Source organism: Centruroides vittatus, unplaced genomic scaffold (assembly GCF_030686945.1).
Source record: "Centruroides vittatus isolate TY-2023 unplaced genomic scaffold, ASM3068694v2 contig_943, whole genome shotgun sequence".
Lineage (NCBI taxonomy): Eukaryota > Metazoa > Arthropoda > Arachnida > Scorpiones > Buthidae > Centruroides > Centruroides vittatus.
The window spans coordinates 1,230,615-1,257,722 of NW_027122626.1; the positions used below are offsets into that span (position 1 = coordinate 1,230,615).

At 28.6% G+C, this 27,108-nt stretch overlaps 2 protein-coding genes across 2 annotated transcripts in view; one reads left to right on the top strand and one right to left on the bottom strand.

Annotated features, from left to right (window-relative positions):
* The window catches only part of LOC136985029 (LYR motif-containing protein 9-like), a 48,061-nt gene extending 43,511 nt beyond the window's left edge, over positions 1–4,550 (bottom strand). Inside the window, exon 1 of the mRNA XM_067282219.1 lies at positions 4,404–4,550. Coding sequence (XP_067138320.1) covers positions 4,404–4,517 — 114 coding nt within the window. The 5' untranslated portion in view covers positions 4,518–4,550. The remainder of the gene's footprint in view (positions 1–4,403) is intronic.
* LOC136985026 (3 beta-hydroxysteroid dehydrogenase/Delta 5-->4-isomerase type 3-like) lies at positions 4,138–27,108 on the top strand. The gene is made up of 5 exons (XM_067282214.1): positions 4,138–4,293; positions 19,288–19,432; positions 21,020–21,184; positions 22,978–23,193; positions 26,503–27,108. Exons 2-5 carry the CDS (start codon positions 19,288–19,290, stop codon positions 27,060–27,062), a joined length of 1,086 nt encoding a protein of 361 aa, XP_067138315.1. The 5' UTR covers positions 4,138–4,293; the 3' UTR covers positions 27,063–27,108.

Consider the following 27,108-nt stretch of genomic DNA (forward strand, 5'->3'; position numbering starts at 1 on the left):
TGTAGAAATGTATAGCAAACTCTCCATATTTTTATGTGGAAGAACAAACACTAATATTTATTTCCAAAATAGATTTGAAAATCTTAAAAATCCAAGATCATGACAAAGCCTTACAGGAAATAAGAAACTTAATTGGCTGTTCTGGAGGAACTATTTTTTTGAGTTGTATCACTATTCTTGTGCACCAACGAAATATATATATAACAAATTAAATTAGAGCAACTGCCAACTTTACTCAATAAAAAGCAAGAGGACAGATGATGAGATGATGAGTCAGAGTTTGCCTGGCTAATTTTTGTGTGTTAACCTCCTCGTTGTCCTCAACTGCCACTCTTCCCAAACTCCAATCAAATTTTTTCCACTGGACTTTCACCACTCTCCTTGATGAACAAGTATCTGAATTTTATCCTTGAATCAAGACTCATCTGGACAAGCCTTCCCTCCTTGAGATGTTGATGATCACTACTATTAACCATCCTGGTATTTATCAACTCACATAAACTGTAAACATTCTCTCTCAGTTCAGCACACTTTTAGGAATAGACTCTTTCACTAATTCTATTCCCTTATAAAATTTTTATACACTTGACCAAATTGAGCGCATTATTTCCGGTGCACTGTTTCTCGACTCCCTCCTCCATCCTGAACCCATTCATTCTCATATGTGACTACTTGCACGAGACTTACATATACAGATGTAACAATCACATGTATGAGACTTGAATTAACTTCATTGGGGATATTGTCACCAGACTTTCTGTTGCTGCTACTGTTTAAGAAATAAATGCCATCTTCAAAAATGTAACCACCAGTGCTGCAAGCATGTATTACTGTTAGTCATTGCTCCTTTAAGCATTTATTGTAAAATGAGATAAATAAAACTTTCCTTTCATTTTCTGAGCAATCTCTGTGTTAGACTCTACATGCTTCAGTTGTGGATATATATTGTTTGACAAAAAAATGTTTGTTTTAGTATGCCATATCCTCCTTAACGTTTGTCCTATGAATTTAGAATCATCCTGCATAATAACACAAAGAAATGAATAATGCAATAAAAAATACTTATAAATACAAAAAAATGGATTGATAAAATACAAAAATTAGTTATAATTTATATTTTATAAAGAAAAGACACTGTGGCTATTATGCCTTTTTCAAGTGTCTACAGACAAAAAAAAACCAACAACAAATATTAAGCCAAAAGTTGATTAACAAGGCCACAAGAAAACAAAATTAAAAAACTAACTCGTTATTTCCCTAGATTCGTTACTCAGGTTGTTCCAGTGTATTATCATTTGGAATATCGGTGATGATATTTCCACAGGGATAGAGTAACCACAAGTCCTTCCAAGTATTTTGGATCAAAACAATACAATATTTTTTTATTGTATTTCTGAGGTAACTATTATCCTTATTACTTTTAATGAATCTGTGGCTCACCAGTAAAATTTATTTTATATATAAGCTATGGATTGTGTCAATTTTATCAATTTGATAATGTTCTGACACCAAATCTCTAAAATGTAGGTTATGGATGGCTCAAATAAAACTATTTTAATCTCAGTTAATGATATGATATACTAAGTTCAATTAATATGAAATAAGCTTAAATTATATTTTTAATACTGATAAATTGTATTATAAGTTTTTATTAATATGTTTATATATAATGATTTATATATAAATATTTACATATGTATTAAATTCTATTTTGAATTTGTGAGAATTCTAATACTTAATCAAACTACCAACCATTGATTTTGACCAACTGCTGACAATAAAATTATACCAAAAAATAAATTAAAATTAATTCCTTATTAACTAAGCATCTTTTCAGTTAAAAATATCCAAATATTTAGAAATTTTTGTCTTTAATATGTTAAATCCATTTTAGTTTATTATCTATCTATTCAAAGATTCTATCTTTATGCTCCAAAATATTTTTTGAAAATTTCAATTAATTAATGAAAATTTTGTTTATAATTGATATTTAATAATTAGAAAACAAAACATTTATTATAATTTATAATATAAATCATGATAAATTTTTACATATATTTAATTTAACTGATGAAAATAATTTATGTTAGTGACAAATTGTTTAAAAAAGAAAAAAATAAAGTATTATAATGATCATATTTTTAAAATATTTTAAATAATAAAATATGTCACTAATGTAAAAGCTAAATAGAATGAATTCTTGTGGAATATTCATATGTGATAAAACACTTTGATTTTATATGTTGTTTATATAACATTTATACATAAGTAACAAATTAACCAGTAATTCCAAATATTCTAAATATAAAAATTAAGAAAACTTTGAAAATTTAAGAGAATCAAAAGCTATGGAAAAAGAAATAATAGTAAAATATTAGATCGCTCCTTGGACCTGTCCGTAAATTACATAGTGCAAATATGGTAGGTGGGTATGCAAGTAATCATTATAATGCATTACAAGGGAGTGGGGTGTTTACAAAAACATTACGTAATGCTAAGATCTCATCTCTTCAGTAACAGAACGATTTATTTTTGTTTCTGAAGTGTTATATAGCAAACTGTACTATTTATGTCATTGTTTTATATATATAGATTTAATTAAAAAAATAATGTAATGTTTGGTACCTCATGCCATATATTACTCCTTAATACATTTAAGGGATTGATCAAGGATATATGTTACATAATTTTGAAAGTGGGTGTATGTGACAGCATTATGGAGCATGACAGGGTGATGGGGCTGTAGTTGAAAAGTAAAAAAATAGCATTACACAATTTATAAATGATTCCTGAATGGATACAAAGATTGCTTAGTAGTGCTTCAGACTATGTTGATTGATCAATCCAATTAATAAAAGTATCAATTCTTCAGAGTTTATTGATGAAATATTGTTTATTATAAACTTTAAATGTCTAATATTAAATTATAATGTTTAATTAACAAGACTAAGTAGTTAAAACTCAGACATACATTTGATTAAACATCTGAAAATATATAAAAATGAAACACTATATAATTAAACTGCAAAATATACTTCATATTAAAAGTTAATTTTTAAAATATCTATTCTTTTTTATATACAAAGAATGAAAGGTATACATACAATAAAAATAAAACTTATGAAACATAAATTAAGTTTATCACCGTGTATAGGTTGACAATATCACTTTCCTTAATCTATGAAAATTTAAATTAGAAATAAAACTTAATAAACTAGAAAAAATTTATTTGGTTGTAATGAAGATTATTTTTCAGTTGTCCCTTAAGGTCAGTAAAAATGTTTAATTAATTCATTTTTTGCTGCTCAGTTTTCAGCCATCACAAAAATAAATATAAAATGAATAAATTTCATAACTTGTTAATTGTTTAACAGTTTCCTTCTTTATTGATGCCTTATAGTAGGCCTATTCCTTTCAGACATATTCATTTGTTAATTTAAAAGGAAATTATAACCACAATTTTTTCTTAATGTTCTATACAATACATTATTATTGAAAATTAATTATATTTCTAATAGTTATATGAAAATATGTTAGAAGTTGAAATGTAAAAAAACATATTTTTACATTTAAATTACAGAAAAGAATTAACATTTTTTTAAAGAAACAAAAACCATTATTTGAAATATTTTCCTTTACATTTTCTTCTAGAAATGAAGTAATATATATTGCTTAACTTTTTCTTATTTATATGTAGAATATATAAAATATCAATGTTATAAGAACGATAGATAAGTTAATGAATAATAAATCATTCATAGCAATTTTTCCTATAAAGTTAGCAGACAAAATATAAATTTATTACTATTATTATTTAAACTGATAAACATATTTCAAAATTTTATTTAAAAGAACTATATATAATGTAAACTTCTCTCCAATGTATTATCTATTTTCATAATATAAATATTCAATTAAAAAAGTTATTAAACTGCAAAGAATTTTGTAAGGTGTATACTGTATATACAGTTGGCTGATAGGAAAGAATATATTAGAATATATTAATATATATTCTAATATATTCTTTCCTAACATTAAATGCTGTTTGCAATGCAATGCTTAAATTATTGACGGTGGAATATTTACAATTCAACTAAACAAGTTGTTATCAACATCATGATCATAAGCATTCCTGTAATATAATTGGTGGAGTAAAACACACATTGTGAATCACGTGCAGTGACGAGGAAATAAATGTAGGTTAACAACGGCCATTATAACTAACAGGTTGCAACTTTAACGAGTGCAGTTGACGAGTAGAACTCGACAAAGTACCTTACACAACCTAAACAGGTAAATATTTTTTCTGTTCGTATACATAAAGATAACACATGTATCTAGGTGTAATGCGCTTGTTATGACCGTGAAGTGTTTAAAACGAACTGACAATTATTCCGTCTTACCTGTCGAATTTGATGTTTATAAAATTCTTGTTTTGATTTTGGTAACCGTCTGCATTGCTTTAGTAGGAACTTATACAGAGAAACTGGCGTTTGTATATTTCGCGCCGCGGCCATCTTGAATTTTATTTATCGCTAATGAAATCTGACTTGATTTTTTTTTAATCGTTAATAACTTTTTCTTCTAAAGGCTAATTTTAATGTTAAAATTAAGCTTTCGAGGAAAATAATTATTTACAAATTATAATGTATTTATATATAATTATTATAATCATATATATATATATTCGACATCAGCTAGCTATGAGGAAAATGATTAGAAAATTAAAAAAAATTAATGAATGCCAGTTTCGAATTATTTAATGTTTTTTCTGGGGAAGAATTTTGCTTACTTAAAATGTTATGTAATGAATAACGAAAATGCGTTATAATTTTGATATTGCATGCATTCACAGTTGGACAAAAACGCAAATCCCAATTTTATTCAATACTTGGATAAAGTACGACACCATTTTGCTAAAAACCAACCTTATGAAATCATTGCGGTATTTGCAAATCCTCGGTTTTAATTTAAAATTTGGGTCGATCTTTTCATTTTCATCCATAATTCTATTTTGAATGACTGAACATTCACAAAAATAAGTTTACATTTTAAAAGTAAAACATTATTGTTGCATGATTTATAAGCAAGAAAATGCTTTCTTTAGTAAAGTAAAATGGAGTAAATTGAACCGCAGAAAATAAGAAAATGACATTATTTAATTCTTAAATAAACAATAATATCTGTAGTTTATATTTAGACGGATTGTATAGAACTTTTAATCGAAATTTAACGATTAAAATTTTTAATTAGAATATAGTAATCTTACAGATCAATATTCATTTCAGGATTAGCGCTAACCGTTTCAATAAATGCTCTCCCATTTTGGTTTTAATATCGGATGAATTTTTACTTTAAAAATATCAATAAATAGCGTAACTTTAAAAAAATTCTCTAAATAATTAAATTTTTATTTAAGAAAAAAAAAATAAAAAAAATTTATCTCAATCGATAGACTTGAAGTTTATCAGTTCAGCGTAAAGGTGGATTAAGTTTCATCTAAGTTCGATCAGGCAGATATCAATTAAAATAGGGTCTAAGTCTCTTTTTATTATTATAGAATACCGATAAAAATGTTAAAACTTTGATATAAACAAATCTAACATATCAAAAATGATTTTTATAAATATCTCAGCAACAAACGCGTTTTCGCAATAACGAAAACAAGTTTGTTGCCGAGCTTAATTTACTTTGTTAAAGTGTAATATATAGACTAGACTATTCATATGTTCTTTTCTTTTCATAACCATAACAACTTTAATTATTTTCTCATAAGTAATTTTTAAATCTGAAAATCGTACGCAAATCATAGCGGATATTGACTTAAATTTAATCGAGAAATTTATGACTATAAAATAAAGGAAAACAATGATTTAGAATTTTAGATAGTTGAATTTTACCCAATGGAGGTTTTCAGTTAAATTTTATTCTGGACGAGTTTGATTATATTTGAACTAGACAATAGGATAAACGGAATACTTATTGGTCATTTCGAATTTAAGCCTCTTTAATAAGAGTTCTATGAAAGCTATTCTGGAAATATTGCATGGCAGTATTAATACAAATATCTGTTATCAGTAGGTAGCAAAAATTCCCGCAGATTTTTCTTTTATAGCCAATAACTATAAAATTTTGAATTTTCTTAAAAAAAAAGATACATTTTGGATTAAACGATTGGCGTTTGTAATTTCTAGATGTTGTAGAAAGACAATTTAAAAAGTAATAATTCCTTAGTAAGTATAATGTCTCCCGATTTAATCTGTTATGTCATAGAATTTTTAAAATAAAAATTTACTTGAAGTGACCAATAACTCTGCCGTTTATCCTAATTATAATTACTTTCAACCATTGACATATCCTGTAACGAAAATCTAAACGCTTCTAACTTGGAGGCTGGAGCTCTGAGCGTAAGAGATCCCAAGTAGAAATAATTATAAATGGAATTTAAATTATGATATAAATTTTAAGTGGAACATTCGAGGGATTCTGAAATTCGTTAACACGTAAGACTTAAAGATATGTTAACTTGAATCTGCTCTTAGGACGATTCTTTTGGTTTTCATTCAATTGGTAATGTGGATATGAATTACTAACCAGCGTTAATATTAAGAATGTTGAAGTAGTAGTTTTATAAATATAAATACATTTTCGAATATCGAAATTACTTCCTTTTACGAAATTTATCTGATTGGATAAGTGCCATTTATGCTACAGGATAAATTAGGTTTTTTTGTTTTTCATTTTTCATCTCTCCGCCATTTGGGCACTAAAAGACAATGCCGTAACTTAACTTTTCATAAGCTAGTGCAAAATTTTATTTTTCGCTTCGCTTTTTTGGAAAAAATAAAACAACGAAAATTAACTGATCATTTATATTGTAAATTTAACCAAAAATGCTACATAATCAGCTCCACGGCAGCAAAATTTGAAATGAAAATCTTGGCCCTGTGCCTCTGTACCTTCGCATTATGACGTGTTGGAATAGTCATGAGAACCGGTTGTTACAATTTTTAAGCTGTTTTTGAAAACAATAAAAATACGATTTGTTTTCTGAATTACAACTTCACCAAACGACCACACACAATACTTTTATATTTCATTACGAAATTTAGGAAAAAGTTTTCCTAAATTTATCTTTTCCTCTTAAATGAAGAAAAAAAGTGTTTGCAAATGAATAACGAAAAGATAGTAAACTTATGGAATTTATTTTTAAATGACTGTTGATTTGTTGAACTACTTGATTTATTAGATGAATCCGCTTTGCCCAATGAAGAATTAACTTCGCGGTTGATGGAAGGTGAAAGAAATTTGATAAAATAAAGTGTTAAAGTTCAAAATAAATATAAATGCTTTCAGAGATTTCGTAGAACAGTAGACTATAGAAGGAAAAGTTGCATCAATTCCTGAAACAATAGAAAAAGCTAGAAAAATACTTAATTTCATAGCAACTAATAGCGAGAAGCTTTTTTTTATCAGTGGAAAAAGATGATAAAGAATTAAATAAAATCAGATTCGGAAACTTGGTAAGAGTGTTTGGAAAAATTTTTCAATAAACCGAAATATTCCCGAATCTAATAGTACAATACAAATCAATAAAGAAATTTAAATTTTATGCGTTCTGGTAAATTTTTCGATTTGATCTATTGCAAGTAGGCCTATAGATACAGCAATGATACAGTATAAGTGATAGTAAATAAATACGAAATGAAGTGCCACAAATAGAAGTAAACTCTGTTTAATGTAATTTTGAGTTCAGGAAATTTTTAGTTTATAAATATTTTAAAGACAGGTGTATTTCGTCTCATTAAAAATTGAATGTTCTCTAACTAGAGACAAACATGCTATCATAAAATTATTTCCGAAAATTATATGAATACGAAGAATTTCATCAGATTACAGTAAATCAGTCATGAACACCGCAGACCTCGAGGTCCTAGTATGTGACTTCCCGGGCATTGGCAAAATTTATTTTCCTATTTTCTGTCTTGCGCTGTCATGCAACCCTAATTAAGCTGATATTCGTAACGAAGAACGTTTAAACTTGCCAATAAAAAGATGAGAATAAACTACACGTTAATAGTTTGCATAATGTAGTTATATCGTTAGCATATATTAGCGAGGTTGAGGCTGAAGTTTTAAACGCGAAAACGTGTACGTCGGACGTTCGGCGCCGCTTTCCTGTAAGCCTAGAAGTTTGACAATGGCGTTTGGAAAGTCAGTGGAATCATGCTCGACATTCCAAACGCCGTTGTCAAACTTCTAGGCTTACAGGAAAGCGGCGCCGAACGTCCGACGTACACGTTTTCGCGTTTAAAACTTCGGCCTCAACCTCGGTATTATTTTAGTATCTAATTCACGTTACAGGCTTAAAGGCCGCAACTCTAAGAAAAAATTCACGAGGCTCGCTAGAAGCCTAAGTTCACTCGCGGATCACATAAAGCTTGCTCATCACTAGACTAAATACACCAAAGCTTTTTCACTATGGTGAATAAAGCTTAGTCGCCATGAACATATTTTTATTGCCGCAAGTCATTAAATTATCATAGGAACATCTGAAAGATTTGTTTATCGGTAGAAATCTGTATATCGATTCTAATACAATGTGGAGTATATGGCACTATACTTTGGGTTGTAGAGAATATAAAAATATAAGAAAAATGACAATCTGTCTACAATAAAGCTTTGACAAATTTTTCTGCGGATTTGAGATAAGAGAAATTTAATAGTAAAATAAACGGTATAAAATGTATAAGCGAATTGAATTATTAGGTTATAGGATAAATCTTACTATCCATAATTACTAAGAAAAAATATCTTGTTAGTTTTTAAACATTTTGCAATAGTTGAATAGTCAATTCCATATGAATGAATATATACATTTAAATGAAAGTCAGTCAAGTTTAAATGATGTTAAGAATGTTTAAGGTTAGTACTTTAAGATATTTTTAAAATAAGTAGATGTGGTGATTGGAATTAATGATGAAATTTATCCTTCACACAAATTTAAATAGACGTTTTTATCATTGCGATAAAAAGTTCAGTTTAAAGCTATTATAATTCATATCTTAAATTATGATTTTTTGAGTTTTAAATCTAATGCGATTATTAAATCGAAATACAAATTAAATTAAATTTTAAAAGTGTTTTATAAAGCTTTTAATAAACAGATTTTATGCTAAAAAATTTACCTATTTTAAGCATGTTTTGGATAACATTGAAATTACTAAAATAACTTCAAATAATAATGACAAAACAAAATATATTATGAAAACATATTTTTATAAAAATAAATAAGTATAAAAGTATGACAAATTAGATTTTTAAAAGAGAAATCTCATGGCTTAAAGCTTTACAAAATTACAAAGGAAAATTTTTTTAAAAAATTAATTAGTAAATGCACATTTTTCATATACTGTAAGCCTATATCTTTTAAAATCTGAATTTTTTATTGTGAATTTAACAGCTAAATTTGCTAGGAAATTTGATTTATATTGTTTCTTATTCTATTTTATTTACTGTTTAAGTTATTCCAAATTGACAATTAAGATCTCCAGAATTTATTATAAACTTTTAATTAACAAATGATTTTAGCTTTGAAATTATAAATGGATGTATTACTTTTTATTAATAAATTTATGCAGGTTAAATATTAACTTTTCAGGTTTTTTCTATTTTAATTTGTATTGTTTACTTCATCTCATATATACATACTCTGAATAATTATGTATTGTGATGAATATATTTTGAAGTTGTTTACTTAATTACATTTATTTCAATAATATTTTTTATATTTGATTTGTGTACTTTGTATACATTTGTCAATTATAGATTTGATTATTTTGAAAATGTTAATTCTGTATTGGTTTATTTAAGAAGTGTGTTTAAAAATAAATAAGTTGCTTTTAAGTATATGAATGTGGCCAACTAAGCCTGACACGAGTTTACCAAGAATTGGAAGTGAGAAAATACATTTGTATTAGTAAATCAATGATTAAAATGAACAATTTTTACAATTTTCAATCATTTTTCTTTTTTAAATTGAAGTAAATTTATAACTATAAAATCTATATTTTAAAATAATACTTTGATAAGTTTTCTCTTTTATATGTGATTTAATATTTTATAAAATATATTTGTTTTTTTATTCTGAGAGACACCAGGTAAACGATATTGTTAAACTATTAAATGACAGTTTTCATTGACGTCTAAGAGACATTTAATAGAATCTGTGGAAGAAATAAATATGCTAGTATTCATAATATCGAAAAAAAAAATGAGCGCCTTCTATTATTTGCAATTTGTTCCATATTGTTCAAACAAAAAAAATTTAAAATATTTGCTTAATATCAGTTTAATGTGATTCTTTTCATTGTCTGCAGTTTATGTTAGGAAACAAGGAAAGCTTAAAAGTAAAACAGGAAATTATTAGGCCGATTTTCACTCATAATTTTTAAACGAGTTAGCAAATTTTAAAACTTTCCTCAAATTCAGCCTATTACATTTATATAAAATTTAGGTTTTAAAAGAAATGTTTGAAGAAAAGAAGCTTAAGTTCTAATTCAAAAGTAGTTCAGGGAAAGTTTTTCTTTTTTTCCCTTTCTTTTTTGAACGATTAAATTTCAAAATGTCATACCTTGACTTGTACGCCGAAGGTTATTCAGTAAATGAGTAAAAAGGATTTTGAAGTAATAGTGTAATGGTTTTTATGAATATGTGCCATTTGTGCTTAATAGTGACCGAAGTTAACTAAAAAAATGAATGAGAAAACTAGCTTTGATTTTAAGATTATTTATATTTAATAAACACGTAAAGAATTTAATGCTTTTTCTTTTTTTGAAGTAATTAAAAAGGCTTAAGTAAAATCTGATTTTTTATAAGTAATAGTTATGAATTGAATTTTAAAATTAAAACAAACAAATAAATAAGATTGTCAAATTATTAAAAAACTTATATTTCAAGATCAATCAAATAATTTTTTTAAGTGTTTACGTAAGCTTTAAAGTACTGTTTTTTTTTTCTTTTGGATTAAATATAATATTTATAAATTTTATGGAGAAGAAAGTAGATAAATATTAAATACAGTACGATAAAAAAAACGATAAACAGCAATGTAAGATTTGATAAAAAATATATATTTTTAAAATAAACTCTAAAGAATTTCATTAAAATGTTTGTTACGTTAAATTATTAAATATAGACATTTTTTAATTAAAAACATCATAAAATATTTATATAATTATATAAAAAATAATAAGACGAAATAAAATAAATATATCGATTAAAAGTAGGAAATATTTCCTAGTTTTCTATAAGTACATGGTTAGCCTTGGCCCGAAGAAAATTAAAATATAGAAATTATTTCAGCACAAGGAAATTTCAATGAAAAGGTAAATGCTAGTAATAATGTTGAATTTTTTTTATTTTCTGGTTTTGAAATAGTTGGCTCGATGGTCTGTTTTTTCAAACAAACATAAACACACATATTTATTCATTTGTAAATATATTTGAATAAACATTCATGAAAAATGAACATTTATTGATTTTCATTTATTATAGAAAAGTGTGAATTATTAGAAACCAATAATATATTGTGACATCGAATAAATATGACAAGTACTGTACATTTTTCAAAACGTTAGCGTGTTACTTTCTGCATCTTAATTTGCACTTTTATTTTAAATACTGTTCAGAAACATTTAACATATATATTCTGCATTAAGATTATTTAAAAAACTATACTACTATATAAAATATTTTAAAATACAATCTATAATAAACAACAGCACTTATAGACAGCAAAATGGCGGAGGCAGTAAAGATGTCAGCCTGCCATTCTGGGACCTAGATTCGAGTCAGAGTTAGAAATTCCAGGAATTTTTTAGAGTGGTTACGAATGCGAGTTTTTTATACAACGAGGATGATAAAAAAGCCTCGCCAGTTCGCGATCTGATTGGTAGTGATACATTTTGACCAAAGTGTGTGGTCTACGTCATCTATCCGATTTCTATCGTTTTTAGACTGGTGTCATTGCTCGTGTGAAATGTGATCATTATCGTTAGCGCAGAATCTTAAGATATGTTAGCGTACAGTGATTCATATCACTGTACGCTAACAGTGGTACAGTGATATGAAAAGTGATATAACTGCTTATTAGCATATTTTCTTTATTATTTCATTCTGATTCTGGAAATGCTTTGTGTAGCCACTATATACAAAGCGTTTTTCTCTAGAAAGGGAAATAAAATTTCACACAAGTATAGCGGCAGATCATCACACAGGCGCAAGAAGTAAGCGCTTGGGGCTTTCGAAAGTTATCAGCTTGAAAAAGTGGTACATTCTGCGAATCCTAGGCACAAATATCATCATCATCATCATCATCAAGACAATTTGTAAACGACATAATAAAAGTTACTACTACTTAACAACTGACAAAATTCCCTTTTCTTTTTCAACAGTGAATAAAATATCTTAAGTAATACAGTATTTGAAATGCTTTGTGGGTTTACGTAGGCCTACTTATTATTCAGTCAAATAAACGCTGTTGATCTCTTGCAAACTGCAAATTGTGTGAGCGAATGAAAAAGTTCTTAACTGTTTGCGTTTGGTGTGATTGGTGTTTTTAGTTCCTTTTTTTGTAACTGAAACGTTATAAAGTAAGCATTTATGTACTGTATTATATCGTTATTTATATTACATACTATAAGCACTGATTTATTGTGGTCACTTGTTATTACAATCAATAGCAAGGACCCATTCAAAACAGTAAAATCCACTGCACTTTAGTCGATTATTAGAATCATACCATCAAATATTAAAATTGATTGATCAGTATTTTACTTTCCCAGGTGTTATATATAACACCTGGGAAAGTATGGCGATTGGTCGAAAAAAAAGAAAAAAGGACCCCTTCAAGATTTTTAAATTTTTGACTCGGGACCTTCAAACTTCGAGAAATGAAAAAAAAAAAAAAAAAAAAAAAATGGTGGTTTTTCTGTGTGTGTGGATGTTTGTATGTGGGGTACGATTTTGTTCACCCAATTTGAAGCTTAATAACAGTGGCTTTTGTTGAATATTTCTGAAATTTTGCAGGGAGATTAAGTTAGGGTTATTGATCCTATTAAATTTTGGTGGTTAATGATGGTGGAAATAGAGATGATCATGTCATATCTCGAGTGGTGTCGGACTTAAGATTTTACTTGTTATTAGCATTTACAAATTTTTTATATAAAACTCATGACAAAAAGCTTAATTTTGATATAAATTTATATCAAAATTATAATATAAATTATATAATATAAATTTATAATATAAATTTTTTAAAATAAAATCTCATAACGGATGGCGCCACATACAATTTTAATTTTTTTTGCCGGGAAAGTTACGCAACTCGTTGTTGGAGTTTTTAAAATTAGGTTATAAATTGATTCGATAGCATTACTTAGCATTTAGAACAAAAAACCTCAAAACTAGGTTGCACTTGGAGCCCACTAAATGCCTAATCCGCAATTGCATTAGTAACGGTATTAATAAATATTCATAAAATTTAACATTTGTTTTATAAACTAAAATCGATTTTTATTATAATTAAAATGTTTTCGTTAAAAAGTAATGATCCAAAAACCATAACAGAATATACCTAGCACACAAATTTTATTTTAGGTGCCGGGTATTATACTTTAAATCAAATAAATGCAATAGATTAATTAAGCAATTACAAATAATTGTGTTAGCTAATAATGTAATGATAAGCGAAATTATTCTAAAAGTGACAAGTAGATTCTTGATAGGTTTATATATGAAAAGTTTATACATTTTTTATTTACGTATAAAGAAAAGGATAGCTGATTCACGCATAGTTTATTTTTTTCATTACTTTTTCCTCTAGAAATTGAAACTCATTAGATAAAATTATATAAGATGTTGCCTGTAGGTTTGATTATTATTTGTGAACTAGAATGATAATATTAAAGCTTTAATATTTTACTTAAACTTACTCAATAATTTATAGAGCATAGAGTGCGATGGATTTATTGTAAAGAGGAGCAAATAAGTTTATAGAATATGAAATTATTATTGACATTATGATATTATTATGAAATTATCATCAATAAAGCGTACAAAAAATTCACTGCTGTGTTTATTTATAAATGTAATTATCAAAGTGGATAGACATTCATTTCTTACGTCATTTAACAATTATGCAAAAAGTATTGGAAAGTAACCTGGTAAAAGTTAGACTTTTATGTAAATAAGAAATTGAATAAATTTTACATTTTTGTATTTTCACAATTAAGCTCTTTTTTTTTTAACAAATTGACAATCTCTTTATTTGCTCACTGATAATTTCATAATAAAGGTTTAGAAATTATTTATAAATTTTAACTGGCAAATAATTGAATACAAGTGAACTCCTCTTACGAACGTATTGAATATATGAAGTGCTTATTTTCGAAATGTCTCTGGTACAAAATTTTCAAAAAAGATGTATGAATCCGAAGGAATCGATATGGTTTGTCTTTTTATTTCTGCTTTCGTTATTCCCAAAACGTTTTATAAACCGTAAAAAAATTTCTTTCAAATACGAGTTTGAAATCAGAAACGAATCTTGTCCACAACAAGATGGCTACCATCCTACAGTGAAACCATTCAGTACAAAACATCCCTTGTTACTCGTCCTTGCATATCTTTTCCATTATTTTTTCTTTTCAAAATGTCACTTTATCTTACAAAATTTGCTTTGAAAACGTTCTTTGTTCCCATCTTTAATTCTAAATCGCCTTCTAATTTCTTTAATTATTCTATAATGTATAATATTATGAAAATAGGATAGATGGCGAGCGTTGGTGATAAATAAAATTTCAATCTATACTAGTCATGATAAATTATAAGAAGTTGGAGCGTCTTCAGAATCTTATTGTTAATACAATACATTAACAGTATTTTGTTTCTATGGTAACAGTAAGCCTTAGATTGATAGTAAAGTAAAAGCGAAGTTTTATGAAAATATAAATTTCATATTATCTTTAAAAACTAAATGATTTTTCACTTCATTTTGTTCTCTTCCTTTATCTTCCTCTTTGAATCTCGGAGATGATATAAATTTCTTACAAATATTTATCTATTTTCTTCCATTCTCTTCTCCTGTGATTCCACGTTACGTTCATCTCTTATCACGCAGTATTAAACATTGGACAATTTCCAATATTGTCTAATTTTATCTCTTATTCTTGTCTTCCCTTTCTGTTTTAACGAGTCCTTGTGTATTTCGTAGAATATACAATTCAAGTTTTTTTTAAAATCCAAACAGATCTTTATCTTTTAAATTTAGTATCTTTCTTAACGTCGTAAATATTATCTTCACTATTACTTGTCTAAATATCTAAATTGAAAAAGCAAAAGAAAATTAACTTAGCAAATCCAATAGAGTGAAATATACAAGGAGATCATAATTAATGTACTTCTTATTCTTTGTTCTCTATATGCAAGCAAATTTAGTATGGTGACTTTTAAGAAGAAGAAGACATTTCTGTTAAAAAAAGTAAGTATGAAAACTCGCCACTATGGCACTAAACTTTCATTTGTATAATACATGACACATATACTGTACAGAGACCTTAGCGATGCAAGGAATACTGCCCAATTTGATCACTGTTCTGAAAGTTTGAAACTTGAAGGCAATGAACAGTGTTTTTATCGGGCGACTGTAAATTGATCATCTGTGATACATGTAGTGTCTTTCAAGGCTACCAGATTTGCAATATGTCCTCGATAAACCACACTTTTAAAGTATCCCTGACCAAAATTCACACGAATTAAGATCTAAAGGCCAAAAGAGTGGACACTTTTCTGTGTTGAAATTATATTTTGAGACACCATGAAGTGTTGATACTAGACACTGGACTTTTTCACATCCACTTTATTTTCTTATATGCTTTACGGTGTATAAACCAATTGTTCCAAATGCCAATACGCGTTTCGGGCTAGTGCCCTCATCTGTTGGTTAACGATATTTATTAGTACATAATATTAGCAAATTATCGCTTTACAAAGGCTTTAATTTTTAGATTACCTGATATAAGTTTTCTACATGCATACATAAAAGAAAGATATCGGCCGTACACGAAATGTTTAGCCAGAGAAAGAGGGTAAGGGAAACGGAGGGGAAGAAGGAGGGAGAGGAGATAGACAGTAGAGAAAGTAGGATCCCTCTGAACAGCGTACAGTACATATGGCTACAGTACCCTCTATGTTGATATGTTGGCGAGCAGTTTTTAGGCTGCAAGGCCGTAGTCCCCCGAAGGGTCTAAAAGAAAACCTGTGTGTAGCGAACACCAGTAATTGACTGCCGCCACGAATAGCTAAGTGTAGAAGTTAGTGCCAAGTGGCTGTTAGTAGGAAGACATATCTACTTAATACTAATAAAACTGAACGCGATCGCAAATCTTAATACTACTTAACAGCTAGACAGTCAGCGCGAAAAGCAAACGAACACACGACAAACTAGACGAGACGAATGGACCAACAGAGACAAAACGAGCAAGACCCCAAATTTTTTTTTATTATTTTTATTTTTTATTTATTTTTTTCAAACATTAACTTTAACTTACTAACTAAACTAATCTACCATAACTTAGGACAAACCTAACCAGACGATCAAAGCTAACAAACCCTAATCTAATTTAATCTAACCTATCATAACCCAACCGGAGACCAAAGCTAAGAGTCCCCAATCTACCGTAACTTACAACTAGGACTAACCGAATTTAGACTGTAAAAAGACAGAAAATAAGAATTAAAATACAAAGTTAAAAAGCAGCTATATACTGACAGTTGAAACAAAGCAAGGGAAAGCTAATTGCCATCTGTGCCCCTGGAGTGAGTGCTCTCAAGAGCCCCACTAAGGGATATGAATGCGAGATGATGATGGAACATTGTACAGTACGTGTGTGAATGAATTTATGCGAGTTGCAAGGCCAGTTGTACCCTTCAAGAATAGCAGTTCTCATTAAGCTAATGTGATTGTACTTATTGCAGCGAAAAACTAAGTGGTGTTTGGTTCTCCTGAATACCACAATCGCATTGTGGATTGTCCCCAAGGTTAAATCTATGCAAGTATTGCTTAAAGTTGCCGTGCCCTGTAAGTAGCTGAGTCAGGGTGTAACTAGGATAAGTTTCCTACAATGGTTTTAAATGTATTGTTGACGTACTGTACATAAAACCGAACACCACCGTGTATTGTAAACCAGTTAAAAATTCCTAAAACTATACAACGCTAAATTTTAAAACGATACAACGCTAAATTTTTCCAATAAAAAATCTTACATACCTTGGTGCAATTTTCATTTAAAAATTACATGCAGAGTTCCATTTTTACATACGATACCGATAATATTGCAAATAGCATCGGACAGCAGCCATATACTGCCTAACACAAATTTTGCACTCTGCAAATCATTCAACAAACTGCACTTCCGCATTAAATAATTTGCATATATACGTGTGCACATTTATAGTTTATATATTTATTTCTTCTATTTCACAATAATTTTATCGTTATCATTTATTTTAATACTTAAATTTTTATTAAGTTTATTATTAGATCTTATAATTTCAAAGTTTTCTTTAAATTTTCTGAGTTGTCTACTACTATGTCTACTTTTAGCTCTTATTCTTAAGTCTTTGTTTTCTGTTTTAATGAGTCCTTGTGCATTTTGTGGAATAGACAATTCAAGTGTTTTTTTTAAATCTAAACAAATCTTTATTTTCTAAATTAATTATCTTTCTTAGCGTCGTAAATATTATTATTATTATTATTATCATCATCACCATCTTTCCAATTTAAATATTTAGACAATTAATAATAATAATTGTCTAAATATTTAAATTGGAAAGACAAAAGAAAATTAATTAACTTAGCAAATCTAATAGAGTAAACGTGATGTTCACGATGTAAAATTTTTATATTGTTTTTATCTATATTTCAGTTATGGAGTGTACCGGTACAATGCTCATAAAAAACAGAATTAATTCTATTGTATTTTAAATCGGCAATACGTTCTTTTAACCAAACTTTCCTTTTCGTTTTTTGTCTCTCCTGTGTAAATTTGAGAATTATCGCAAGTACACGGGATAGAGATTTGCTATTTCAATTATATCGTTTTCCTTATTTTCCGATTTTTGATTAATCACTTGGTTTTGTAATTTTTTGTAAGTGGGGCTAATTTTATATCAAACCTACGAAACATTGTACTTAATTCTTCAAAAAGATCTCGAATGTAAGGAAAGGCTATGGATTTTATATTTTGTTTACCTGCAATTTTATTCTGAATTATTTCTTTCTCCATTTTTCAATTATTTTGTTTGCTATTTAAATCATTTATGTCAGTTTTAATATTGTCCTGTTTGCTTGTTCTATTTTTTTATTTTATTATACTCCATGCTAAATATAGGCCTATTTTTCTTAATATATAACGGAATTTTTGATTTATTATCAATTATTTTTTTGTACATTATTCAATTTTCTGTAAGTCCTAAATTCTAATTTATATTTTTTCCTTTCTATTGTAATTTTAAATTTTATATTTTGATTTAACTTATTAATTGTATTCTGTATTTTATCGATATCCGTAACATTATACACTTTTATTTCAGTAAATCAATTCTCATTCTAATTTTTTATTTATTGAAATCACAACTTAACAAAATTTTGAGCAAATACCCAAAACTCAATCACTCAATTTTTTGTTCATTTTTCGTGTCACATACAGAAAAATAGCTAATGATACTAAATGAATGGCAATAGATCATCACATGGTTTACGATTTTATAAATCTGTTTTTAATTTTTTGTTTTTTTTTTTTTTTTAATTTAAATTCAGTGGATTATTCAAATATTTATCTATTTTATTTTATGGTAAGGATTGTTCCTGAGTATTTGTATTCATCAATTCATATGCATATACTTAAATTGAACACACTGATACATAATATACATTAACTAGTGACTAAGTCGCCGTGTCACGATCATGTAAATCGTGACACGAATAATAAGGCGCGCGCCAGTAACAAAGAGTGCTTACAGCTCTACAACAGCGATCTCGTGGAACTGTAAGCAGGGAAGGAAATAACTTGGATAAAAATTTAAAATGTGTTTATTTCAAAACCCATTTTCTATAAATATCCACCATAAATTTAATTTATTATTATTCTGTGTCATTTTAATTCTCTAACTAATAACATAATAATCTATATATACATATATAAGTTAAGAAAAATATTGTTTTTTTAGATGTCTTCCGTAAATAAAGATATCGTACTGGTGACCGGTTCGAGTGGATTCTTAGGTCAGCATATTGTCAAATTATTACAAGAAAAAGACGATGAAGTCGAAGAGATTAGACTGTTCGATAGTCGCCCTTATAAAAATAATTTAGGTAAATGAAATTAAAACTTTATTTGAATTTTGTTTTTAATTGTAATTTTATTTCACTACATTTGAGTAAGATGAAATTAAAAGCATAAAGAATTTATTATGGAATTAAATTGATAATTTATTTCCTTCAACGAAAGATAAGCCTCCTAACACTATAAAGACTTATTGGATTGTACCGGTCAAGCCATTCAATAGCAAAGTATTCTGTAGCCAACAAGGAAAACTGAAAAGAAAAGCTGGCAGTAAGTAAAGTCACATTGCCGATGGTCGAGCGTTTAAGAGAAGAATCCCCAAAGTGGTCGATAGCGACTTCTAGGGCACGATAAGGTATTTTCGGGGTCGATTGAAAACTGTTCATAAAAACTTATTAGTCCAATGGGTTGTGTATAGCCTATGACAATTCAGAATGTAAATTTGCCCATTGTAAGAACTTGGAAACAATCTATCTCTCACTAAATTTATTTTAGTTTGTTGTTGTTATTATTATTAACTATATTAATGACGGCCGGGTGGTCAAAATCCATTCTGGAAACCAGAGACCGAATTAAGGCGGTCGAAAAATTTCAAAAATTTTCATGGGCAGTCTGTCCCGGATATATCAGGGCCCGTCTCTCACCAGTCACCATCTGACTGTCCCATTGTGAGCCTGCTTCTGAACCCACGATAAGTTTGAAAAAGCCCTTATGGTGTCCATAGGACGGAGGCAATATATATATATATATATATAATATAATATAATATAATATAATATACATTATTAAATATTTCATATTTTTCTCTTATACTGGCATAGGAAGAGTGGGATAGAATAAGGCAACGCAATACTCGGACGATCTGCCAAGTGCAAAATGTCTTCCAGTAGGGCTTTCTATACTTCTAATATGTAAATAATAAACAATAAAATAAAACAAATTTATGAAAAAATAAAACTATTGATAAACCGAATAACAAAACGCAAATGAATTTACAATGTCATAAATTCTTTTCAGTCAAAGTTTTATCGTAGAGAAATACAAAACTCTTGATCTAAAATTAGATTAGATCCATGCTTTAAATATATATACTGTACTGGTAGGTCTATTAGGCCTATATAAAGTTAGAATAATTTAAATTTCTTAAATATTCTATGCGTCATAATATATAAGGATTAAATGAAATAGGAACATCACGGATGGATTCAAATGGAATTAATTTTATTTTACACACATGATTACTTTATTCTTTACTTATTCCACGATTGTTCTATTTACATATAGATTTTCATTACAAACTATATTTTTGAATAAATTTATTATAATAATAAACCTTGATAGTTAGACCTATTTTTTTATTAAAACTGGGTCATTTACTAAAAGCATTCTCACAATTAACCAAAGAATAGTAATTTAAAACATATCAGATATTATTCATGTATAAAACTTCCAGGTAAGAAAAAGTAATTCATGATAATTCCTGGTAAAATCCTTAGCAATATTAATCGAAAGTGTCTTTTCATCAAAGCTATTTTTAAGGATTACGCGTGAAATACGTTGATTACACAGCGTGAAATACGTTGATTAATCTCTGTCTATTTTTATTTTTCATTTAGGCCACGAAGAAAAGAAACCCATGAAACACATAATTGGAGATCTTAGAAATATGCAAAAGTTAGAAGAGGCTTTGACTGGCGTCACCTGCGTCATTCATGCCGCGGCTGTAATAGATGTTTCGTTATTTTCGGATCGAGAATTATTGGAATATGTGAACGTTAACGGTAAGTCACAATTCTCAGAGGTTCACTGTCCTCAGTCTCATCCGATTTGTTTTCTATGACCCATACGAAGGTCGCTGTGCTAGATTTTTTCAAGCGTTTTGTGACCTGCATTTCGCTTCCCGAATATTAAATCTCAACTCGCATAGAGAAAAATTACTTAACTAGTAGCCCACCTGCAGGATTTAATGCTAATTTTGTAAACAAAATAATGATTAAAATATTCAAACCTATTCAGGGTAAACACTTTTCCTATTGATGAATAATCACTTCCTGCAAATTTTAAAATAAAATCGAATAATAAAAAGTTTTGAACTATATTTATGAAGTTTACAGATTATCAAGTCGTAAAAAGTTCGAAGTCCCCAACTATGCTAAATTTTGTGATTATTTTTTAAAGAGTGACTTTGTGTTTAATTTTAAACTTTTATATACGCAATTGAAAAATAGACGCCTTCAAGTGAAAATAAAATGATTATATAAGTTCTTATTTCAGATTTCCTGTGTAAAACGATAGAATTAGACTTATCTTTCACAGTTTTTGAAGATAAATATATAGATTTATCTAAGAATAACATGAATAAAAACAAAACTTAAAGTGATATTAAAATGAATTGGTTAATGCATATTAATAGTAGTTCTATTGAATCTTACGGCTTAGTATTTTTTTTTTTTTTTTTTTAATTCATGTCAAAGTGAATGTAGTTCATTGAATACGTGAAACTATTGAATTCCATGCTTGTCAACTGTATAATTATATAATAATTGGAATTATATAAACCAGAGATATTATGTAATCACGGCCTTCGAGAGAAAGCGGTGATTACATAATATTTAAGTTTTCCTCGGCCGGAGAAAACTTACGTGCACGTAGTTGTTCCTATCCCGATAAAATTAATACTGTATTATTTTTACTAACAAAAATAAATTTATTAAACTCTCTTTTTACTAATAAAGAAACATTCTATGTATTTTATTTGTTCAAAGAAAAAAATCTCTAAAGGGGTCCGCTAAGAAGCGAATGGGACTCGTTCTAACTCCAGACCCCATATAAGCTCCTGATGGTCCTGTATATAACATTGTAAAATATAATAAATAGAATCGCAAATACACAAATTATACTAGTGTATTTGTAATGTATTGATATTTACATTAGTATATTAAAAAAAAACTTTAATCACTTCCTCCGAATTTCTATGTGTTTTTATAAAATAATTATTCTTAATTTGTGCTAATGTTTGTTTACAGATTTCCTACAGAATCAATCCCCCCAAATCAAGACAGCAATGTATAATGAAATACTGGTACTTAGTTTAAATATATATTACTTGTCAAATGATGTGAAATTATTGCTTAATTTTATTATACAAATGTCATTTGTATGCTTTGTATGTAAAAATTGTTTGGTTTGTAATAAATATTTTTCCCGTATGTAGTCAAAACAGATAGGAAATTAAATGATAGGGCTTTATCTAAATTATGTGCCATATACACAGTACAGTACATGTACAGTAAGTTATATATAATGCAGATTAAATATGAGAGTTATATTTAAAACAATACGTTTATAAATTTTCCATGTTTTTTGTAAAGAGAATACCCAATAATAAAGATTTTGATGAAATTGAAAACATCTTTCATCTTAAATCAGTGGTGCTCAAACTTTCCGATTGGTGGACCAAATTGCGCATAGATCATAGGTAGACGGGCAACAAATATCAATATTTTGTATATTCCACATTACCAAAAGTAGACCTATTTCTAAGATACTATTAATTTAATATTTTATTTTAAAGGAACAAAGAACGTCATCGACGCTTGCATCAAGAAAAATGTACCAAAACTGATTTTTACCAGCAGCGTAGATGTCTGTATAGGAGGAGAACATATTTTTTATGGCACCGAGAGCACAACACCTATCCCCAAAAAGTTCTTAATGGGCCCTTATGCAGAAACTAAATGCCGTGCGGAACAAATGGTTTTGGATGCTAGTGGAACTCTACTCAATGATGGTGAGTTTATATTGAAAATATGATGTATTTTAAATGTTTATAATTATAAACTTTAGTTATTATTCACAGAAAACCCAGTCGCAATTATTAAATCGCAATTATTCAAAATTTTGAACTACTTAAAAAATATTACCGTAAATCTTCATTTAATCGCCCATGTAAACAGATTCACTTAATCGCTCATTGCTCGCTTAAACGCCCAAGGGCAATTAAGTGAAACGTTTTTCAATAGAAATTATATCCAAAACAGCGATTAGGCAAGAATTTACTGTACCGATTTGACTTTACTAAGTGGTGTAAAATATAATTTAGTAAAATAGATTTAAGAATGATATCGCTATAGAATCAATGTTGAAGCTCTTGAGATCTATACCACAAATTCTTAAAAATATATCAAAAAATAAATTACAGTTGCAGGTAAAGTATCCGAGCACTGTATCGTATTGGTGAATCGAGAAAGAGAAACATACTTTTCAGGAAGAGAACAAGACGTTACTAGTAAAAAAATTAACAAACTGATGTTTATCTATAAGTTCCTTCGTTCCTTGATATTGTACACAGAAAAGGGTTAATAGTATTATAATATAACAATGTCAGGAATTTTTTATGAGAAGTCTTTCCGGATATGTCAAGCTCCGTTTCCCATTATTAGACTGCCTCTGTTGTGAGCTTGATCGAACCCATACTGCCATCAAACAAAGGCCTTTTTAGTGCCTATAAGGAGGAAAAAGTTTTTAAAAAGATTTAATATACCAATAATTACACGTGATCATTAAACACGAGGCGACGGCACGGCGCCATACGGACAAACAGAACACATTGCAAATATAAATAATTGCAAAATTTTAGTTTCTACAATTATATTTAATTTTGAATGGATTTTTATTTTATTAAAATATGAAATTCTAAATTTATCGTAAGAATTTTCAATAAAATTTAGTTTTTTTTTTTTCAACGATTCTTTTTACCTTCTATTCATTAAGAAGCTTTCATATCCATTATTAGTTTGGTTCTATGAGAAGTGGTTCGATTTTTTCTGCCTACATTATCGGTAAAAAATTTCTTGAGGTTCGAATCTGCAATTCTCAGAGTAGCAAGCTGGCATCCAATATATTATAATAAAGATGTTAGTTACCGTTTTTAATTAAAAAAGGAAATAAATGTAATAACAAATGTCATGTTGTTATAGAATTTAAGCTGCTACAAATTATATTGTATACATTTTTTCGTCTTTTTATTCTTTGTCACATCAAATTTTATTTTCTCTCGTTACTATTATAGTACTTGAATTGTTTGTAATTTATTCAATTTTATGTTGTATATAAAAGAAAAAATCCTAGCAACGAGATGTGTAACTTTCCCGGCGAAAAACACCAAAGCATACTACCAAAAGTTAAAATTGTCTGGTAGCGCCATCTGTTGTGAGATTTTGTTTAAAAATAACTTTTACATTATTAATTACAGTATTATAAAATGGCGAAAGGCTTAATTTTGAGGATAGAGATGAGTTTTATATTTTTTTAAAAACTGTAAATATTAATAATGAGTAAAATCTTCATTAAGTCCGACCACACTCGAGATATAATACGTATCCCCCTCTATCTCCCCATCCCCTTGACGTTTAACCACCAAATTGTAATCGTGCCAATTCCCCTTATACACAATCTACCACGTCAAATTTCGTTTCTTGATCATTACCCCATCCTAAGATATTAAACGAAATAGACGCCAACACACTCACATACATACATGCATGACCATGAAATGTATTCCCTTTTTTTTCGGTTTTTTGTGTTCAAGGGCCTCAAAACGTCGAGACTTGAAAAATCCGTAGGGTAAAGTTTGATATGAGTCCAATACTTTTTCTTGTTATGTAAACAAAGGCAATAAGTCGGAAAAATCAAATGCACAAATTATGCAAATAAGATTATTTGAAAATGGAAATACTTTCCTTACTTCCCATTATATAAGCCTATAACTGATAAAATATAAATAACTTTAAGCAAACTTTTAAATTTAACTTTTAATCTGAAAACTTGTTTAAATCCTATACATTAAACGATAATCAGAATCAATATTAATTATTTTTATTTTTTAAAACTGTTCTAAATATGGTATTTTTATAATAATTTGGACGTAAGATTTATATTATAATGCACTGTGATATGTAATCAGTGGCGTAGCGTGGGTGTCAGCCGCCCGGGGCGGAGGAAAATTTCGCCGCCCCCTTATTTAGGTATCTCAATTCAAAAGACTAAAATATAGATTAATTCTAAAGAACTTTTCGGCAAAGAACAATCAACATTATTGTGTATTGTACAGGTATAATGTGTATTGTGTATTTATTGTAAAATTTTGCCGCCCCCTAAAAGTGCCGCCCCTGCCGTCCCCACTACGCTACGCCACTGTATGTAATAGAATCCGTTTATTATAAGCACGAATGTTTTATCAGTTGCCCAATGTTATCAAAATTAGCATGTCCCAAAACACCAGATAAAAAGGTATTTTTAGTACATTACGTATTTTAATTAGAGTTTCGGTTATAGTTATCATTATTTTCAGTTAAATAGATATTTTTAAACTGTTTTCTCAGGTCATTGCCTGCTGTATGTAGCTGATGATAAGCAATTTTTATCATCTATCGTTATCAGTGCTACATTATATTATTTAAGTAACATAAAACGTTAATTGCTTTAATCGTTATTTGCTCTCAGTACAGTTGCTTGAATTACTAGAATTTCTTACTTGAGTTACATGCAAAATAATTCATAGCAAAAAATAACACTAGATGAATTAATATTTCGGTTACATGAACTTTTTAAATTTTTTTAACGTGTTCTTTTAATATCAGAGCCAATAAAACAAATTCATTAATTATATACCACTTAATGTTATCAGTCGGTTATTGTCATCAGTATGAGCGAATCTAAATTGATTACAATAATGAAAGCGAAATTATATTTTAAGTTTAAGTTATGGCAACGCAACACTTTGGCGATCTGCCTAGGGGAATGCTTTCCGGGAGGTCTTTTAAGGGAAACGGCCCCTATTTAGGCATTACAGATGTGGGGAAAACCCGAAAAACTCTACGTGGCCAGCCCGTCCGAGCGAGGAGCAAACCCACGACCGAACTACCAGTGTTCGGGGTACGAAGACCGCTTGGCCACTGGTGGGCCTTATATTTTAAGCCAAATAAATCAATATTTTTTTTGTTTGAAAAGAACCAAGTGAAATATTTAAATTGTTAATAACTTTATCTAGCTCTTTCTTGATTAGACCTTATTTAATTTATAAAAATTATCTTAACAGGCGAAACGAAACTTAGAACTCTTTCCTTACGACCTACTGTAATCTACGGAGAAGAGGATCGCTTTCTCGTCACTAGCATTTTAAGGATGGCTAAAGAAAATAATGGAATAGTAAGAAGAATCCACAGCCTGGACGAACGATTGCAGATCACTTATGTTGGAAATGCGGCTTGGGCACACATAAAAGCCAAACAAACAATTGGCAAAGACGAATCAGTTTCTGGCGAGGCATTCTTCGTTACGGATGATACACCAATTATCGATATATACGAAAACATCCGCCCCTTCGTCGAAGAGCGAGGATTTAAATTAAGTGAATATGTCATTCCATACTGGATCGTCTTTCTCTTCTTATTTTTCATCGCTTCGATAGCAAGATTGATCAGCTTCGTTTTCGTCCCACCCTGGAGAATACAAAATCCCAGCACGCTCGATTATATTTGCTCTACTTTCTTCTTTAATCGAAGCAAAGCAATTTTGAGATTGGGATATCAGCCTATTTACACACCGGAAGAGTCGCGCGACAAATCGATAACATTTTATTCTAAAGTGCAGTTATAAATTTTTCTAATTACGTTATGGGATTTAACAAAAATAAAAATAAAAT